Source organism: Globicephala melas, chromosome 5 (assembly GCF_963455315.2).
Source record: "Globicephala melas chromosome 5, mGloMel1.2, whole genome shotgun sequence".
NCBI lineage: Eukaryota > Metazoa > Chordata > Mammalia > Artiodactyla > Delphinidae > Globicephala > Globicephala melas.
Genome location: NC_083318.1, coordinates 118,324,886 through 118,345,499, shown reverse-complemented (window position 1 = coordinate 118,345,499; position 20,614 = coordinate 118,324,886). Strand labels below are relative to the sequence as shown.

Genomic DNA, 20,614 nt, shown 5'->3' with positions numbered 1-20,614 from the left:
CATACGCCGTGTCCCTAGAACAGGAAGTCAGCCTCAACTCCTCAACTTTCTGAAAAGGAGGCTTGGAGTAAATTTTCTCTTTCCTACTTTTGGAGATCAGTTTACAAACACCCGGAAGATGTCAAAAGCCATCTCAAATCCTACACAAATTACATGTATTCATTCTTACAGCTTTTTGTGTAGAATAATGTAAAGTCTCAAGACAAATTGGAATGGGTGACTAAATCATTCTGTGGACAAAATCCTCTTGAGGGTGATAATAACAAGCAGAGGGGGAGGAATTCATGGAACAAGCAAGCAACATGCTTCTTGCCAGCAGCACCTGCTTATTAAGTAAGTATATGAGCCAACCCCATACAGAACTATAGATCACTGCTCACGACAACACACAGTTATAACATTAGGTTCCACTAGGAGCTAACACACACTGTACTGGCTTTTATACATAATTAATCTACAAAGAAAAATGTTAACTGCTAAGTGCAACTAAGAGCAATTTCATTAATACTTGGAAATTGGGGGCTTCCCTGATGGTGCAGTGGTTGAGAATCCGCCTGCCAATGCAGGGAACACGGGTTCAAGCCCTGGTCTGGGAAGATCCCACATACCGCGGAGCAACTAAGCCCATGCACCACAACTACTGAGCCTGAGCTCTAGAGCCCACGAGCCACAACTACTGGAGCCCATGAGCCACAACTGCCGAAGCCTACGCACCCAGAGCCTGTGCTCCGCAACAAGAAACCACCGCAATGAGAAGCCCGCGCACCACAATGAGTAGACCCCACTCGCCGCAACTAGAGAAAGCCCGCGCACAGCAATGAAGACACAACACAGCCAAAAATAAAAATAAATAAAATAAATTTAAAAGAAAAACTTGCAAATTGGCAAGATGAATGCATTTACCCTAAAAACAGGAGGCCTTCTAGAACATCGCTTTGTTGTCTCTCTCACTCCTGGGAGTTCTTTGGTGTAGGGAGGAAGTTTTCGTCCACCCTCTTTGACTCCCTGGCTGGGTTTGAAAATTAAACTGACAAAGACAGACTAACAGGAGAAAAGCATACAAATCGTAGTGAATCTGTACATGCACGCAGGAGTCTTCACAAGAGGATGAAGACCCAAAGAAGTGGCCAAAGGAGGAAACTCTTAGACCTTTTAGACAAAGAAACAATTATATTTGTGAAGAATTGTCAAAACAAAGGGGTTTGGGCTAGGGGTATAATCCAACTAGGGTTAGGTAGTCCTCATCTTACTTAACTAGGAAGATAAGGGATAGTTTAACAAGGTTTGTTTGCAGAGTCCTCTGGTGCTGCCTCTGGGCTGATAAGAGTCTGTCTCTAGCAAAAGGAGAATTTATTTCCTGCCTTTAGGCAGGAAAGGGGAAGCTTTCCCTATGTTTACTGCTTCTTAACTGCCTTCCTTTATCAAATGTCATGTTTCCCTAGTTGTGATGGTCTCCATGAGGTGCAAAAAGTCCATTTCCTGGACAGTCCACTGCTAAATCTCAGATCAAAATATTCTGATACAGTCTTAGTCTGTACTTGTATCATCCCCATGCCTACGTTTTTAGCTCTCCCAAATTTATTCATCCAGGTTTTTTTTTAAATATTTATTTAATTTATTTATTTGGCTGCTCTGGGTCTCAGCTGCAGCATGCGGGATCTAGTTCCCTGACCAGGGATTGAACTCAGGCCCCCTGCATTGGGAGCATGGAATCTTAACCACTGGACCACCAGGGAAGTCCCTATTCATCCAGGTTTGATCGTTGGTTAGTAATAGCTCAGCAAGAAACACTTGCCTTTTCTTTCTTTTATATCTTTATAAAGTGCAGCCTTCCAAACACAGTTGGTACTCAAACATTTCTAACAGAACAGCTTTTGACTTTGGGTAATGAGAAATGGTCTCAATCTCTTGGTGATGTCCTCTAACTTAAAGCACCCATATTCTAATTCGCCAGGATCCATGAAGCTCCTAAAGTTGCATGTAAAATTTTTCAGTGTTTTCATTCTTAGGGAGGTAGAGTCGACTGCTTTTATTAGATTCTCAAGAGGGATAGTGAGGAAAATGAAGTTAACCTATGTCACTATAATTAGTCTTGTAAAGAAAAATAAATACAAAGTCAAATAGGCCCCCACTTATTAGCTGTGTGATCTGTGGCAAATCACTCCATCTCTTTAATGCCTTACTTTCCTTTCCTATGAAATGGAGATAATAGTAGCACCACTTTTAATGGCATACAAGGTAATTTGCACGACTATCTGCTACTGAGGACAACTATACAAATGGGACAAGAATGTACTTTAAATTATCAAAGAATTAAAAAGAGATAAATTACTTCACCTGGGAAAGTGGCTCAGAGACAAGAGCCCTACTTGGGAGGAAACTATTATTTGGGGAGGCATTTGCTTCTTCCCAAAGGGGCCGCTGAGTGGCTGAGAGTCTGGATGTGCTTTTAACAGAATCAGAAACTGGAAAGACAAGGGTAGCAATCAGTGTCGGCAAAGAGGCAGGAAAGTAATGATGCTCCTCTCTCTTTGGGTTGAGACCTTAGAGATCTACAACCTAATCATAAGTGTGAATCTTAAGTAGGCAAAACCACCCAGGTTAGAGCTCAGTTTTGAAATATATCAATACCTAAAAATAAAGTGATTTTGGTTTGCAACTGGCAGAAAAAAATTCTCTGCTACACTGTCTTCTATTTCAGATTACTTTTGCAAAGTAGAAGTACAATGTCCCTACGTAATGAAAAGTAACCAGGCATACAGGATGATATAATAGCATTAATGAAAACTAGGAGAAATGACAGACAATAGAATAGACCCACATGGGCTGAAGATATTGCAGTTCAAAGGGACTTTAAAATAACTATGCTTGCCATGCTCAAGAATGATTTTAAAAATGGAGAGTTCTGACAGATAACTGGAAATTATAAAAATGAACCAAATGGAAATCTTAGACTTGAAAAGTAATTAAGAATGGGTAGGCTTATACAGACTAAATACAGTTAAATAGATAGTGAATTGGAACACAGATCAGAAGAAAATAACCAAAATGAAGCAAGTAAAAATCAGAAGGTAACAGACATAGAAGATACAATGATGTCTAACATACATGTAATTGGAGTTCCAGAAAGAAGACTAAGAGAATGGGGTAAGAGCAATATTTGAAGAGCCATTGGATGAAGTTTACAAAGCCAATGAACAATAGATCAAAAAAGTCCTACCACCCCATGCAGGGTTTTTTAAAATCCACAAATAGCTGGATCATAGTAAAACCGCAGGAAACCAAGGTCAAAGAGAAAACCTTAAAAGCAGCTGGAGAAAAAGACATATTATTACACAGAAGCAATAATCCAGAGTGACAGTTTACTGCTCCAGAAAAGAGAGAGAGAGAGAGAGAGAGAGAGAGAGAGAGAGAGAATGCAAATCAGAAGACAATGGAACAATATCTTAACCATGCTTTAAAAAATTAACTGCCAACCATTCAAAACAAGAATGTACTTCAAGAATGAAAGCATAATGAAGACATTTTCAGACATAAAAAAGCTGAGAAAATCTGTCACCAGTAGGCTCTCACTGAGGGAAAGAGTAAAGGATGTTTTACAGGCAGTAGAAAAATGATTCTAGAAAAAAGAGCAGAGAAGAGGAAAGAACAATAAAAATGGTAAACATATGTGGAAGTCTAACTGAATACAGACTTTAAAAAATAGTAGTAATTATATATATGCTCTTGTGTGGAAAATATATAAAATATTAAAATACATTACAGCAATGGCATATGAATTGAGGGCGTGGGGTGGGGGTGAGGGGTAAATGGAGTTAAAGTAGCCAAGGTCCTTGCATTATCTGGGAAGAGATTAAAAGTATCAATTAAAAAAATGTTTAATAAAATGAAAATACCAATTAACAATATATTTTAAGTCAAGAAAGCATTATGATCTCCATAGTAACCACTAAAAGAACAGAGAAATGAATATAAAACTTCTAGCTGGACTTCCCTGGTGGCGCAGTGGTTAAGAATCCGCCTGCCAATGCAGGGGACACGGGTTCGAGCCCTGGTCCGGGAAGATCCCACATGCCACGGAGCAACTAAGCCCGTGTGCCACAACTACTGAGCCTGCGCTCTAGAGTCCACAAGCCACAACTACTGAGCCCGTGTGCCACAACTACTGAAGCCTGCGCGCCTAGAGCCCATGCTCTGCAATAAGAGAAGCCACCGCAATGAGAAGCCCGTGCACCGCAACGAACAGTGGCCCCCACTCGCCACAACCAGACAAAGCTCGTGCTCAGCAACAAAGACCCAACGCAGCCAAAAATAAATAAATTAATTAACAAAAAACTTCTAGCTAATGGAGGCTTAAAAATGTAAGCATTAAAATAAAACAAAACCCCCAAAACCCATATGCTACCAAAAGGCAAGGAAGGAAGGCAAATAAAAAGAACATAGAGCCAATAGAAAAAAATAGAAAGCACTTAATAAGATAGTCAATTTAAACCCAAGTCACGTGTACATTGACTAAATAATCCAATTAGAAGGTGAAGATTTTCAAACTGGATTAAGAAAAAAAAATCAACCATCTACTACTTATAAAAGACATCTAATATAAGGATACAGGGACTTCCCTGGTGGTCCAGTGGTTAATACTCCGTGCTTCCGATGCAGGGGGCCTGGGTTCAATCCCTGGTCGGGGAACTAAGATCCCACATGCCCTGCGGCACAGCCAAAAATGAATTTTAAAAATATATATGTATATACACACACACACACACACACACACATATATAGATAGATAGACAGATAGATAGATGGATACAGAAAGGTTGAGAGTAAAAGTATGAAAAAGATAACCATACAAACATTAGCCAAATAAATCTGCTACAACTATAATGATGAAGCAAAGAGCAATTCTGGAGATACAAACATTTCATGATAAAATGTTCAATTCACCAGAAATATATTACAATTACAAGTGTATATATTCCTAATGATACAGCCTTAAAACATATAAAACAAAAATTGGAAGTACTACAAGGACAAATAGTCAAAACCACAATTATGGTGGAAGAATTGAACACAAGCAGCAGAGTTAACCACTGAACATAAATAAAGCATTTATCCAGCAACTGCAAGGCACATTATTCTTCTCAAGCACAACGTGTAATATTTACAAAAATTGACCATCAACTGGGAATAAAACAAATCTTACTAAATTTCAAAGCACTGAAATCATATAAATATGGTTATGGTTTCTAACTGCAGTAAAATAAATACCAAAATGTTTGAAACTTAAGAACTATATATCTAAATAACTCAAGATAACATGCAAAAAAAGATCAGAATGGAAAAAAACTATTTTGAGTGAAATAACCACCAAAACACTATATATCAAAACTTAGCTGTGAAGTGCAGGTAAAGCCATGCTTAGAGGGAAAAATTATCTAGAATAAATATACTAGAAAATAAGGCTGAATATCAATGAACTAATATCATTTTCAAAAGCTAGAAAAATAAGTGTATACTCAAAGAAAACAGAAAGAAGGAAATAATAAATGGTAGATATTAATGAAGTAGAAAATAAATGTAAACAGAAAAGGTCAACAGGTCTAGAAGCTGATTCTTTACAAAACTCATAAATTCCTAGAAAGACCGATTAAGAAAGAGAAGGCACAAATAACCAATGTCAGGAATAAAAAAGGGGACTATCATTGTACATCCTACAGACATTAAAAATATGAGAATGTCATTAACAAATTTATGCCAATATATTTGAAGATCTAGGATGAAAAAGATAAATCCTAGAAATAAGCAACTTATAAAACTGACAGTAAAAGAAAAAATTTAAACATTTGAATAGCTGTCATACCATTCAACAAACCCACAAAGAACACTTCAAGGCCAGATAACTTCACCTGTGAGTTTTGCCAATGTGTCAAGGTGAAACAATACTGCTATCACACAAAGTCTTCCAGAAAACAGAACAAAGAGTGAGCACTCCACAACTTATTTTTAAGGCCAGTATAATCTTGATACCAAAATTTGACAAGGATATTGTGAAAAACAAAAATTATAGGAAAATTCTACTAATTTATCAGGGTGCAAAAATCCTACATAAAAGATTAGCAAGTGATATTAAATAAACACATAAAAAAACCCAATAACATGTCACAGCCAAGTTGGATTATTTTATGTATACAAGTTTGATTTAACACCTGAAAATCAGTTAATATGTCACCACACTAACAGAATAAAAGAGAACAAATCAGACGATTACTTTAATAGATATAGAAAAGCATGTGAAACAATTCAGGAGCCATATATAATTAAAAACTTTTAGCAAACTAGGGATAAGAATTCCCTTTAAATGAAAAAAAAATTATCTACATGGTGCAGCCATTGTGGAGAATAGTATGGAGATTCCTTAAAAAACTAAAAATAGAGTTACCATATGATCCAGTAGACCATATGGTCCACTCCTGGGCATATATCTGGAGAAAACTATAATTTGAAAAGATACATGCACCTCAATGTTCATTGCAGCACTATTTACAATAGCCAAGACATGGGAGCAACCTAAATGGACGAATTCAACAGACGAATGGATGAAGAAGATGTGGTACATGTATACAATGGAGTATTACTCAGCTACAAAAAGAATGAAATAATACCATTCGCAGCAACATGGATGGACCTAGAGATTATCATAGCAAGTTAAATAAGTCAGACAGAGAAAGACAAATATCATATGATATCACTTACATGTGGAATCCAAAAAATGACACAAATGAACTTATTTACAAAACTGAAAGAGACTCACAGAAATAGACTCACAATAGAAAACAAACTTATGGCTACCAAAGGGGAAAGGAGGGCAGGGATAACTTAAGAGTTTGGAATTAACATATAAACACTACTAAATATAAAATAGATAACTAACAAGGACCTACTGTATAGTACAGGGAACTATACTCAATATCCTGTAATAATCTATAAGGGAAAAGAATCTGAAAAAGAATATATATATATATATATATATAACTGAATCACTTTGCTGTACACCTGAAACTAACACAACATTGTAAACCAACTATACTTCAATTAAAAAAAAAAATCTACAAAAATCACCATAGTTGATGAACAAATGATAAATGTTGAAAGTCTTTCGAGACCTCAAAAGGGAAAAGGATATGTACTATCAGCACTTCTATTCAACACTGTACAATCTGCCTGTGCAAAATGACAAAGAAGAAATTTTTAAGCATAAAGATTAGAAAAAAAACAAATTTCTCAGATGATACGATTGTGTATATAAAAAATACATAAGAATCTACAGATAAATTACTAGAATTCATTTCATAAGTTAGCTAGGCTCTGGATACAAAGTCAATTTTTAAAGTTATATTTCTATAGGTTAGCAAAAAAAGAATTCGAAAATAAAATTTAAGAACGGAAACAATATACAGCAGAGTAAAAAAAATACCTAGGAATAAATCCAATACAAGGTGTGAAAGACGTTTACAGACAAAACTATGGAACATCACTGAAAGAAATTTTGAAAGCTCTAAATAAATAGAGGCATATACCATGTTCATGGACCAGAAGATTCAATATTATAAAGATATTAATTTTGCCCAAATTTATTAATAAACGCAATGTGATCTCAATCAAAATCCCAACAGTTTAAGTCTTTGTTGTTGCTGTTGTTTTGTTTTGGTGGAACTTAATAAGCTGATTCTAAAATGTTGCATAAATGTAAAAGACAGAGACTAGACAAGAAACTCTTAAAGAACAAAATAAGAGGACTTGATCTAATGAATATAAACTCCTATTATAAAACTACAGTGTGGTATTGGTGCAAAAATATTCTCATAGACAAAAGGAATAGACTAGAGAGCCCAAACACACATTGGGACACTTGAATTATGAACAAGGTAGCCCCACAGGGCAGTGGGAACAGAATGGACTTACCAGTAAATTATGCTGGGATAACTGGAGGTCCATAAATTATTTTAATTTAAAACTTTAACCCCATCTCACACAATATGCAAAAATTAATTCCCAGTGAATTGTAAATATAAATTTGGGGGTTAAAACTGAGAAGTTTCTAGAAAAAAATATAGAAGACTATGTTTATAACCTCAGAGTAGGAAAAGACTTATTGAACAGAACACAATGAAACACTAACCATAAAGGAAAACGGAATCTGTAAAGGACTTGGTTATTAAAATTAAGAACCTCTTTTCATCCTTAAGACAGTGAATAGGCAAGCAACAGAATGAAGATTGTGCCACACGTACGACCAACAGTGAGCTCACATCCAGAATATATTTTAAAATACCTACAAATCAGTAAGAAAAAGACAAACAACCCAATGACAAAGGGGACAAGAGACTTGAACAACCATGTCACAAAATATTGCAAATGGCCAATAAACATGAAAAAGTGCTCAACCTCATCAATAAGGAAAAAGCAAATTAACTCCACAATGTGATATTGCTGCAAAACCACCAGAAAGGCTAAAATTACAAAGACTGACAATGTTGGCAAGGATAAGGAGCAAGGGAAATTCCCATATGTTGTGGGTGGGAGTATGTTGGTACAACTACTTTGGAAACCAGTTTGGTATTATCTACTAAAGTTGATGATACACATAACCTATGAGCTAGCAATTCCTCTCCTGGGTACAGACCAAACAGAAATGCATGTCCACAGGCACCAAGAAACACAAACAAGAGTGATGACAGCCACCTTATCCACAGACCCCAAATGGACCATCCAAGGTCCTCCAACAAAACAGTGGATAAATGCGGATAAATGATTGTGCTATACTCATATAATAGTTTTCCGCACAGCATAGGGAAAGGAAAAAACTACAGCCACAAGCAACAACATTCATAAATATCACAAAGCAAAGAATCCAGACACATGTGAATACATACTCCATTACTCCATTCATTCCTTGCTCAAAAAGACAGGCGAAACCAAAATACTGTGTTTAGAGATAGGCGCTTTGTCGGAAAAACTGTAAAGAAAAGTGAGGAAATGTTTACCAAAAAACATCAGGACAGGTTTTCTGTTTTTTACCTTTGGGCAGGGGTGAGTAGTGATTGGGAGAGGGTCACAAGAGAGGATTCTAGGGTACTGGCAGTGTTCCAATTTTTATCCTCGTGTTGGTTACAAGGTGTGGGTTGCAAGGTGTTACGTGTGATAAGTCACTGCACTCTGCATCTCTATTTTGCGCACTTTTTTGTATGTGTACGAAATCTCAGTTAAAGGGGGTTAATAAATAAATCAAATGCATCTACAATTAAACAAAAAAACTTCATTGTGTCAATACCCATGTATATTGCCTGCAATCAAAAAGAGAATAGCTTGAAAAGCGGCGGGGGGGGGGGGGGGGGCAAGTATCCTCACTGAGGCCCATTATCTTTTTACAGCTTTTGTGCTAACACCTTATTTACAAAACTTGTTTACAAAACTGAAATAGACTCACAGAAATAGACTCACAATAGAAAACAAACTTATGGCTACCAAAGGGGAAAGGAGGGCAGGGATAACTTAGGAGTTTGGAATTAACATATAAACACTACTAAATATAAAATAGATAACTAACAAGGACCTACTGTATAGTACAGGGAACTCTACTCAATATGCTGTAATAATCTATAAGGGTTCACAAGCACTGTGAATCATTGAGCACTCCTGACCAGTTCACAATGAGTGGGTTTCCCACTCATCCGTAATCCATTCGATGAGTGGATGATGGTGCACTGGTCCAGATAATGCACATTATATAAAGGTCCTGAGATCTTCCAGAAGATCTCCAATAAAGGATACCCAACCCCTGCTCTTCCCTCCTCTCCTCACGGGCCAATGTTTTTCTTTCTTTAGTTCTCAGCTCCAGGTCTCTTCTACAGGGAATCCTTCCTTGCACCTACCCCTACCCGGAATGGGGTAACGTCTCCTTTTGACATTAGTGCTGGTCATTCTCAGTTTGTCCCCACCTCCCAGTTCCACCCCTGGGAGGCTGATCCCTAGGCACTAGATCACCAGGACAGTCCATCCAGCCAGCTTCTACTGGGTTCCACAGAGGAGAGGCAACGGCAGAAGCTGGGAGGTGAGGAGAAGAGAGAAGTCGGACATGTCCTCCCCACCCTCTTTTGCTGTGGTCTGTGTTCCTAGGGGTGGCTGCTTCTCTGGAGGCCCAAACCCTTCCAGCAGCATCATTCCTGCCACCTATAACAGCTCTCCACTGCTGTGCCTTTCACTGGTCCTGGGAACCCTGCCTTCATCTGGGTTGTCTTTTCACTAAATTCTCTTCACTTGAACTAGGTTGGATTCTGTTTTCTGCTGGGACCCTGCGGAATGGAGATTTTATATTAATTTATAGGATAATTTTATCCGCATGTGTCTTCTCCTGCTAGGCTGTGAGCTTCATGACACGGGCACTTTAGAAGTTACCAACCAATATTTTAAATGATATAGTGAGTTAATGAATGCATGAATGAGCCCACATTAGAATTAGAATATACTGTACATTGTACAAGGATTTCTAAAATGCCCCTCATACATTTGATGTGGCACCAACCAATCTGAGCAAACATTTTTCCTACGTTGGTTGAAAATAGCCTTTGTTGGCAGGAATATTTTTACTCATTTCAATGATTTCAATTATTCTAGCGATAAGTGCAATAGCTATGATTTCTCAATTCAGAAGCTAAGTTTATCTGAAATAAGTCATCGATGATGAGATTCCAAATGGACTGCAGTTAATTACAGCTCTAAGAGTCAGTAGGAATGCAATAAAAAAGTTAACTAGAAAAAGAAGGCTCTGCATCTCTTATTTTTTATAACCTATTGCAAATGACTCTAGAAAACAAATACTTAGTAGTTGACGGTGTGGGAAGGGTTATCTCCAGGCAGGAAATGTTCTTTGTTAATACAAGAAACTATCTACTCTACATTGTTGCTTTAGACTTAAAGGACAATCTGGGCTGATACCAATATTAGATATGCAAGTTTCATATTAATGTACATAGTTAGACAACTTCTACAAAATGAACTGGAAAATACTGATTCTAGGCCACTAATCAGAATTTCTGGAACACAGTCTGGAGCTCTGCAGATTCCCTTCTTTTATCGCAGAAAAAGTGCAGAAAAATCAGATTATCTAGAGGTGCCCTGATGTGCAAGCAAACTAGTAGGTGCTGTACAGTGTGACACTTGAATTTTACTCGAGAAAACTAGTTCATAAATTAGAATCACAACTACATACACACTATATCAAGAATTTTGAGTTCATAGCAGGGCATTTTGAAAGCACCAATTTACCTAGCATGCAAGCTCCTGGTGAGGGATATATTCTGAACTCTGCAGAGGTCAAGGTTCATCTCTTTTCTACAATATCTTTCCTGGTTAAACCTCTCCTGTTCCTTCTGCTAACTTTTTCGTTCTAAAAAGCATCCCAGTTCTGTTCATTCTAACCACGAGGGAGAGGGGAAGGTCCAATTTCTCTAGTATGGTATGAGTTCAAGATTATCTGTCATCTCCCACCATGCAAACTAGTTACTTAATAAAAGAAGACCTTTCTAATATGGCACTACTTGGGATAGACATCTGATTTTACCATGTGGAATGATATGGCATGGTTTTAGTAATAGTTACAATATTAACAATACCTTGTGAGGGGGTTTGGGGAAGAGACTGAGTTAAAAATGATTAAAATGCAGTTATACTTCTGATTCTTTTTATAACCAGACAACTTGCTTTGTTATGCCTAATTAGATGCAACAACAACAACAAAATTCCTTTTCCTTCCTTTTTCCTTTTCTCTTCAGGCGTAACTAACATAGGAAATGACCACACCAGCTCCTTACTGATTGCTTCCCTGGAAACAAAAGAGCATTTTATACCTGATCCTGCCATTACCAAAAGAGAATCAAGTAAAAATTAACCGCCCTTCCCCTCTCTTGTCCATACAGAAAGCAGTATATTTTAAAAGGGGGAGAGGGGAAGTACCGCATTCAATTCCTAAGGACTGATGCTCCCCCCTCCCCAGACTCACTCATCTCCATTATCATAAACATCACCCACTTATGGGGCGCCCGGTACATGAAGGGCCCCATCGCCTGACAGGGTGAGAAAAGAAGCATCTCTTTCAGTCTGAAAATTACGACTCCTGATGCTTTCCACGCAGCAAAGCGGGCGGGTCGCCTAGCCCCAAGGGACAGGGCGGCGTCTCTCGGGTGCCCGCAGCCCAGGGCGGCGGGCGGCGCCGCAGCTCCCGGCCCCCCTCCCGCAGAGACCGGCCGCGGATCCTTACCCGCCAGTCCGCCGCCGCCGCCTCCATCGCCCGCATGCCCCTTCCTCCGCTGCAGGATGAAGTAGGGGTTGGCCCTCTCCGTGATCCACAGCGCGTTGGCCAGCAGCACCTCTTCGGGGTTCACCCACATGTTCCTGGGCGCCGAGGGCGCACGCACAATGGGGCGGCAGGTCGGGTCCCGCGTGCACCGGCGCGCACTCCCGGACACACGCGCGCCCGCCCGTCCGCTCGCCAGCCCGCCAGCTAGGTGCGGCGGCGGAGAGCGACTTCACCACGGGGCGGCCCGCGGCGCCCGGGTCACAACAAAGCCCCCGCGGGCGGCCGGGGAGGATGGCGAGGACGCGGGCACCGCGAGCAGCATCCTCTCCCCGGCGCCGCCGCCTTCCGCGAGCCCGCGGCCGCAGACGCCCAGGCTCTTCGCTCCGCAGCCCAGCCGGGGCCCACGGCGGCGGGAGGAGGAGAAGGAAGGGGAGCGGGAGAAGGAGGAAGTGGTGTGGCTCAGTCCCGGGATCCGGCTCGGCCCCGAGCAGGGCTGCGGGCGCCGCCAGCTGATTCGACCCCGCGGGTCGGGCAGAGCTGGGCTGGGACGCGGCTGCTCCCTCAGCGCCCACCCAGGGTCCGGGCCGCCTCCGTCTCTAGCAGCTCAGAGCCCTCGCGCGTTAACACTTCGCGTTGGGGCCGCTCGCACCCTCGGTGAAGCCCAGCTCCCAGCTGGAAGGACGATCCGGACACTGCGAATGAATGACGACAGCGCGGCTCGCTAGGAGCTAGCCCGAGTGACACCAGCTTCCGCGGACGCGAATCCTCCCCGCGCCCTGCCGCAGCGGCTGGCTTTGGGGGAACCTTCTGGGGACCGGGTGTCGAGCACTCGGCCCCACGCCCATCCCAGCAGGGAGGACCTCGGTGGGTGGGTGTGTGTGTGTGTGTGTGTGTGTGTGTGTGTGTGTGCGCGGGCGCGCGCGCGCGCGCGCTATGTGTGTTTATGGTTGACGCTCGGTAGGCTAGCGCCACCCCTGTTCCCAAGAAATGTGTTTCAAGGTTCCAGACTTGGAGCTGGAGACCCGGGTCGGAAGTGGACGCAGCCAATGGTTGTCGATGTTTTTGTTTCCTGCATCCCTAGGGCAAGTTATGCGTCAAACGTGTCATCGCCTGTAACCCCTCCCCCTCTGCATTCCATGGTAATTAAAATGGCCCAGCTAAGTGCATGACATCACTTCTTTCCTTGACCTGTAGGGCATGAGCAATAGCGAAGTTGGAAGCAGCCCAGAAGCTTAGAGCAACTAATTCATACCACAGCTGTCCCTATATGAGGCGTCTGGCTCTTCGAGGACAGGACATGGCAGAATTCAAGGATTTATCCACACTTAATAGATGGATTTAAATTTGTTTTAAGAATTATTGAAATTAGAGACACACAACCCAGGCCATCCTTATCCCTAGACAGTTTTGCTTTCCCCCGGTATTTCGAGTCTCTTTGTGGTGATCACAGCCCATCCACCTAAGTATCTGATGACCTTTTCCTCACTTCTTTTTTACACCCAGGAGATCTTCATATAGCTGAGCAAAAAGAGTCTCCTCTTCCCAGATGATGGGAATTTACTAAGCTCTGCTTTGCCGCGGAAGCTCTACAATCCTAGGGACTTCTCCTTTTCCCAATGAGCAAAGCATTCAAATGAGACTTTCTTGTGGGAACTTCAAATTTTTTACTTATGTGTCTCGCACTTGGATTGCTGAATTCCTTCAAATGGGCGAGGGAGCGCATCCCAGCCATTTTAAAGAGGCTGCCTCTGTACCTGTTGGTGTCCTACCCGGTGGGCTCTGGAGAAATGGAAGTCTCCCTTCACATTATCACACTGACTGATCTTCTGCCTCTTTAGGAAACATTTTACATCTCTAGGCATTTGTGGAGACGTCATATTTTTAACACAGACTCAAAAATGTCATTTGGCACCTTTGGTCAAGGTACAGTGCCTTCAGTCATGAAAATCTACTGCAAATTTCAAAAAATAAACAATAAGATTGCAAATCATACATATGTAAAATTATTAATTTTATATTTATATAATATTAATATTTTGAAGTGCTTCCATAGACATCCTTTTATTTTATATGATTAGCATTTTTTAAAACTCCACTAAGTACCTTCATACTGTCTTTTGGAGTGTCCTTATCATACTGCTCGAAGCTGTGGCTAGACATCTCTACCTTAGCCCTAAAGTGTGATCTTAACTTAGCACTTTTTATCTGTTGGTGCTAAAATGGTACTTACTTATATAATTCATGCGTTCATTCACTCATTCATTCAAAGTGTAATTATTGAATGTCTACTCAACTCTAGGCCCTGAGCATAACAAGTGAACATAACATACCAAAATCTCTGCCTTCATGAAGATTAAAATGTAAAATTGATAATAAAAAAAAACTTACAAAAATTTGCTTTGAGAACAAGATTGGACACCAAGAGGAAAGAAGAAAACAATTTAAGTCCTTAGCTATTTTCGGGGGGGGGGGTGTTTGGGGTTTTTTGGATGATTTAGAGCACATTCTGTCCAGGAAATCAGGGGTTCCGTTATGATCATGAATTGTGATAACCTATGGTAAAAGAACACTGCAAAGAACCAAAGAAATTACAAGCAGTTTACGGCAGTTTGCCGGTCCCATACTGTTAACAGCTCACTTATTAAAATGTGGCTTTGTTTAAAAAAAAAAAGACAATCAAATATGCCCGAACTAGAAATAACAGATAAAGAACCTAATTAATCCAACCAGTTCCTCAGTAAAATAGGTGTTTTTAGCTTTCAATTCATTCCCATTGGTTTTAAGCCCAAGGATTGTCTCAAACCACTTAAAGAGGCATTCGACAGATGCCTAGATAAGATAGCAGTAAGTGACTTCACAGTCTTTATGTCAGTTGAGATCTCCTACTGCCCCCCACCCCCATGGAAAAATTCTACTCCAATAGGGTTCTGATGGACCACTTTGGAGCAATCAGTGGGTTTACTACTTAGTGGGCAGATGTGATTGAAGCAAAATTGCGAGGGTAGTAAATTTGTCTTTGGCAACTCTCATCCCCATTCCTACATGTTTCCATCTTTCCTGCTCTATCACCTTCACAGTGGTGTATTTTCCTCCGTATCCTCACCCCTTTCCCAGTAAGTCCTCTACTTTGTCTTCTAGGGACTTGCCTACCCTTGGAAACACCATGGAGTCTTAGGGATTTTATTTCTGCCCGCACCCACCTCCCAACTGCAGTGCCTACAGCATCATGGCCCAGTTCTCCCAGAAGTAAGGGCGTGAAGGCTGCAGCACACTAGTCCTACTAACCCTCCCCTTGTCCAGCAGCATCAGGAGTGGTCAGGCCAGTAAAAAATTCAGTTCTCGTTTCAGCAGAGAGAATTCACCCAGCAGATTAATAAAATGCTGAAGAAGCCAACTCCTTCCCTTGCCTTCTAGATGCTGAAGGTAACATGTCAATGAGGACTATTTTTTTTTTTTCTTCAATGCCCAGAACTTCCCTGTCCAACCTGGAAGGGCAATATTTCTAGGAGGGTGTTTGGGATTTCTAGTATCCAGTGAGGTAGAAGGAGAAGGGTAACCAGTTGAGACAGGGAAGATTAACATTAACATTGTTTCAAAGATGCAAGCCTTTGCAGTAGCTCTGATATCTGATATAGAGACCTTCACAATGGATCTGAGTTGCGACTCCAACTGGAAAAACTAGATCAACCAGTCACCGCAACCATCTAGTCTGCAAGTAATAGAGTTAATTGATGGTACAGAAGCCACAGTCTTGTTCTATCAGCTGTAAGTGGCTGAACAGATCTGCAGCCAGGACCATCCTTAACTAGAGCGGGATTTGAGGGAAAAGATTCTGCAGACTAGCTTTGATATGTAATAGTTCTACCTTGCCTCCATTCAGTGGATCACTCCACCTTTGAATTCTGAGATGCCCCGGAAATCAAAACTGAGTAAAACGTTATTTCTCTTCATGTTAGAGAAACTGTGGCCAGATGACCTCTGTCAAATGCATCTCTGTTCCTGGAATCAAAGAAGAAACGAAGATAACAACTTCTCCGGGGGAGAAAAATGAAGCAAAGTATTAGCAGAGGTTTGTTTTCTGAGTAACTGTCATTGAAAATGGCACCTTGTAATGACTGGGAAAGAGTGACAGGTAAAGAATTTAGACCACATGGAAGGGTGAGTAGACACTTTGCCTACTTCACGCTCATCCACTGCAAGTTCCCTGAGGCCAAGACTGTGAGATCATTCTTATATCCCCAGGCCTAGCACCGGGGCCTCTGTAAATGCCCAAAAAGGAAACACTTACAAGACTCCTGAGTTTCTAAACTTCAGAAAAGTTTAGAGATTTAGAAAGGAAAGGACTTTTAAGAGACGCTGAATACAGTTATGCTGAGCTCCTCATTTTGTATACAAGGAAACTGAAGCTCAGAAAAGGGAAGGGACTTGACTTGGAAGTTGGTCTTATTGTTTAGGAAACTATTATGACCCCAAACTTAACTGCAAGTTTTCCTTCTTTCTGCACACATTATTTGTCACATTTTTTCTCAAGAATTAAAATAATTTCTATTTATATAATTTTTCATGGCCATTATCTATCACTGTGGTCTGGGTGTTGGGATCCACTGATTGGCTAGAACTGAGTCACATGCTTACCCTGGGAAGGTGGTGACAGAGGGGAGGGGTCAGAAGATGTGGAATAGTCCCTAAAAGAATATCAGAGAACTGTTACCAGAATAAGGTGACTGGGCTGTAGGCAAGCCTGCACAAGAGATCTAATGGAAAACCTACTTTTGACAATCTCTTTCTTTCCCTTTCTTTCTTTTTTTTTTTTTTACAATTTGTTTTTTAATGACTATATCTTCTTGGTTGTAATTTTATATTACATAGATATAACATATTTTGTTTTGTTTAATGCTAAGAAACCTAGTGGTTTGACGCTTTTGATAATTAAGGTCAGAGGTCATTTAATTTACCTTAAAAAAAAAAAAGAGAGAGGTTATTGTAAGGCTTAAATAGACTAAATTAGGACCAGAGCCCTTCAGGAAGTTCTGGGACCAGTTTGTGTCTCTGCCTCTGTCTCTCTCACTCTCTCTGAATCTCTGCTTCTCTCTCTATATTTGTTCTAGCATCTTTTCTCCACCAACCAACCTCTTCTCCTTACCCATAGTTTCTGTTCCCTCATAACTCATGAGATCCTCTCTGGAGTTATCTTTCTGTTATTGCTTTCAAGCTATAGCTCCCACCATTAACTAAACAGTTTATCTAGGTATTTCATAGCCAAAACTCATGAGAGAGAAACTGATGGGCTCACTGTACCTTTTCATCCAATGACCAGGTTGTTGCCCAGCTTATGACCGCTGCCATTTGGTCAGATGACCAAAACATGGCAGCTATGTATGTACGCATATTTTGTGCAACTGATACTTCAAAAATTCTCACTTAAAGATCATTTGTATTATAAAATGAGTCAGTCTGAGAGTGGACTTGGCCTTCAAATACTCTACTAGCTGGGAAATGTCTGACGTCTCCCCTCTTTTACCTAAGCTAAGCAGCCACATCAATGAAGGCAAACACTCTTTCATGTGGTACATAGTTGTGGACCCTGATGATTGTAAAGTAGCCTCAAGTGGCCTCCTCATTCTTTTTAGGGATGAAGTTCTTTTTCCCCCACACAGTCATGCTGTTCTTTTGCCAGTGACTCGTTTGTCCATTTTATCTCTCATGAAACACACACACACACACACACACACACACACACACAAAACCCACTATGAATAGTATTTCTTAAATCACCACAGGTACTAGTACCAAACATGTAAATATAGGTAAAAAGGAGTTTGGGACATTGATATCAAGGTAACAGTAGTGTTTTGTTTTGTTTTTTTAACTGCACACATGTTTATAAACCTAATAAATAGGTTTTTTCTATTTTTAAAATAGAAGAATACAAACTTTTTTCCTTCTAGGGTAAGAATTAATATTTTTATTGACCTTTTTGAAATAAAATTTTATTTGCATCCATTTGTTTTTATGAAAGAAAATTTTATTCAGATTTTCTATTTCAAGACTTCCTAAAATGTCGGGGAGTAAAAATGTTGAGCTTTAGAATGGGATCAAAATTAAGTTGTTATCAACTTAAAATAGACTTTTATAGATATAAGTTGTTATATGTAAGCCTCATGGTAACCACAAAGCAAAACCTGTAGTAAATACACAAAAGATAAAGAGAAAGGAATGTAAGCGTACCACTAAAGAAAGTCATCAAATTACAAAGGAAGAGAGAAAGAGAAGAAAGGAACAGTGAGGAACGAAACAAAAGCAGCTAGAAAGCAATTCCCAAAATAGCAATAAGCACATGACCTATCAATAATTACTTTAAATGTAAATGGACTAAATGCTCTAATGTAAGACATGGAGTGGCTGAATGGATTAAAAAAACTCAAAAAAACCAAAACCCACATAGATGCTGCCTAAAAGAGACACACTTTAGATAAAAGATTGAAAGAGAAGGTATGGAAAAAGATATTCCATTTAAATGGAAATCAAAAGAAAGCTGGAGTTGCTATACTAATACCAGACAAAATAGACTTTAAAACAAAGACTATAATAAGAGAAAAAGAAATGTGCTACATATTGATAAAGGGGTCAATCCAACAAGAAGATATAACATTTGTAATTAGTTAGGCACTAAATTTAGGGGTACCAAAATATATGGAGCAGAGACTTCCCCGGTGGGCCAGTGGGTAAGATTCCAAGCTCCCAATGCAGGGGGCCCGCATTGGATCCCTGGTCAGGGAACTAGATTCCACGTGCATGCTGCAACTAAGAGTTTGCATGCCACAACTAAGACACCTGCATGCTGCAACTGAGTCCACATGCTGCAACTAAAGATCCTGCCTGCTGCAATGGAGATCCTGCATGCTGCAACTAAGACCAGTGCAAGGAAAATAAATAAATTAAAAAAGAAAAAGAAAAACAAAACAAAATATATACAGCAAATATTTACAGACCTAAAAGAAGAAATACATAGCAATACAATAATAGTTCAGGACTCTTAATACCCCACTTCCATCAATGGATAGATCATCCAGACAGAAAATCAATAAGGAAAATTTGGATACAAACTACATGTTATACCATATTTATGGAACATTCTATCTCACGGCAGCAGAATATACATCCTTTTCAAGTGTACAAGGAACATTCTCCAGGATAGATTATATATTCGGCTACAAAACAAGTCTTACTTAAATTTAAGGAGATTGATCATATCAAGCATCTTTTCCAACCGCAGTGGTATGAAACTAGAAAACTGGAAAATTTGCAAATATGTGGAGATTAAATAATATGCTACTGAGCAACCAATGGGTCAAAGAAGAAATCAAAGAGAGAAATTTTTAAAATACCTTAAGACAGGGCTTCCCTGGTGGCGCAGTGGTTGAGAGTCAGCCTGCTGATGCAGGGGACACGGGTTCGTGCCCCGGTCTGGGAGGATCCCACATGCCGTGCAGCGTCTGGGCCCGTGAGTCATGGCCGCTGGGCCGGCGCGTCTGGAGCCTGTGCTCCGCCATGGGAGAGGCCACAGCGGTGAGATGCCCGCGTACCAAAAAAAAAAAAAAAAAAAAAAAAAAATACCTTAAGACAAAAGAAAATGGTAATGTAACATATCAAAATGTATGGGATACAGCAAAAGCAGTCCCAAGAGGGAAGTTAATGGTAATAAATGCCCACCTCAAGAAATAAGAAAAGTCTCAAATAAACAACCTAATTTTACATCTCAAGGGTATTAGGCTAAGTCAAATAAGTGAGACAGAGAAATACCATATGATCTCTCTTATATGTGGAATTAAGAAAACAAACAAACAAAACCCAAGCTCATAGATACAGAGAACAGACTGGTGGCAGCAAGAGGTGAGGGTTACCAGGTGGGAGAAATGGGTGAACTGTGAGGGTTTTTTTTCAGTTTAAATCAATTAAATTTTAAAAATTTAAAAAACCTCAGGGGAAAATTGCAGTTTCCTTTTCAGAATAATACAACTCAGCTCTCTTTCGATTATACTGACAACATTCTCATTGGAGAAATACTATAGTCTATCTTGAATCTCAAATCTTCAAACATTTTTATATGTGTATGACTAAATGATTTATAAGAAAGAATATCTAGGCACCAGTACTAACACAAAAGAACAACTTACTACCAAAGCCCTCTAACTGATCAATTATATTTTAATTTCCAGCCTCTCAGAGCTTTCAAACAAGATTATGGATCATAAAATT

At 40.0% G+C, this 20,614-nt stretch overlaps 1 protein-coding gene across 1 annotated transcript in view; it reads right to left on the bottom strand.

Annotated features, from left to right (window-relative positions):
- The window catches only part of TBC1D9 (TBC1 domain family member 9), a 106,737-nt gene extending 93,469 nt beyond the window's left edge, over window positions 1–13,268 (bottom strand). Inside the window, exon 1 of the mRNA XM_030845124.2 lies at window positions 12,317–13,268. Within this exon, the coding sequence (XP_030700984.2) occupies window positions 12,317–12,446 (130 nt within the window). The 5' untranslated portion in view covers window positions 12,447–13,268. The remainder of the gene's footprint in view (window positions 1–12,316) is intronic.
- Between the last annotated feature and the right edge of the window lie 7,346 nt (window positions 13,269–20,614).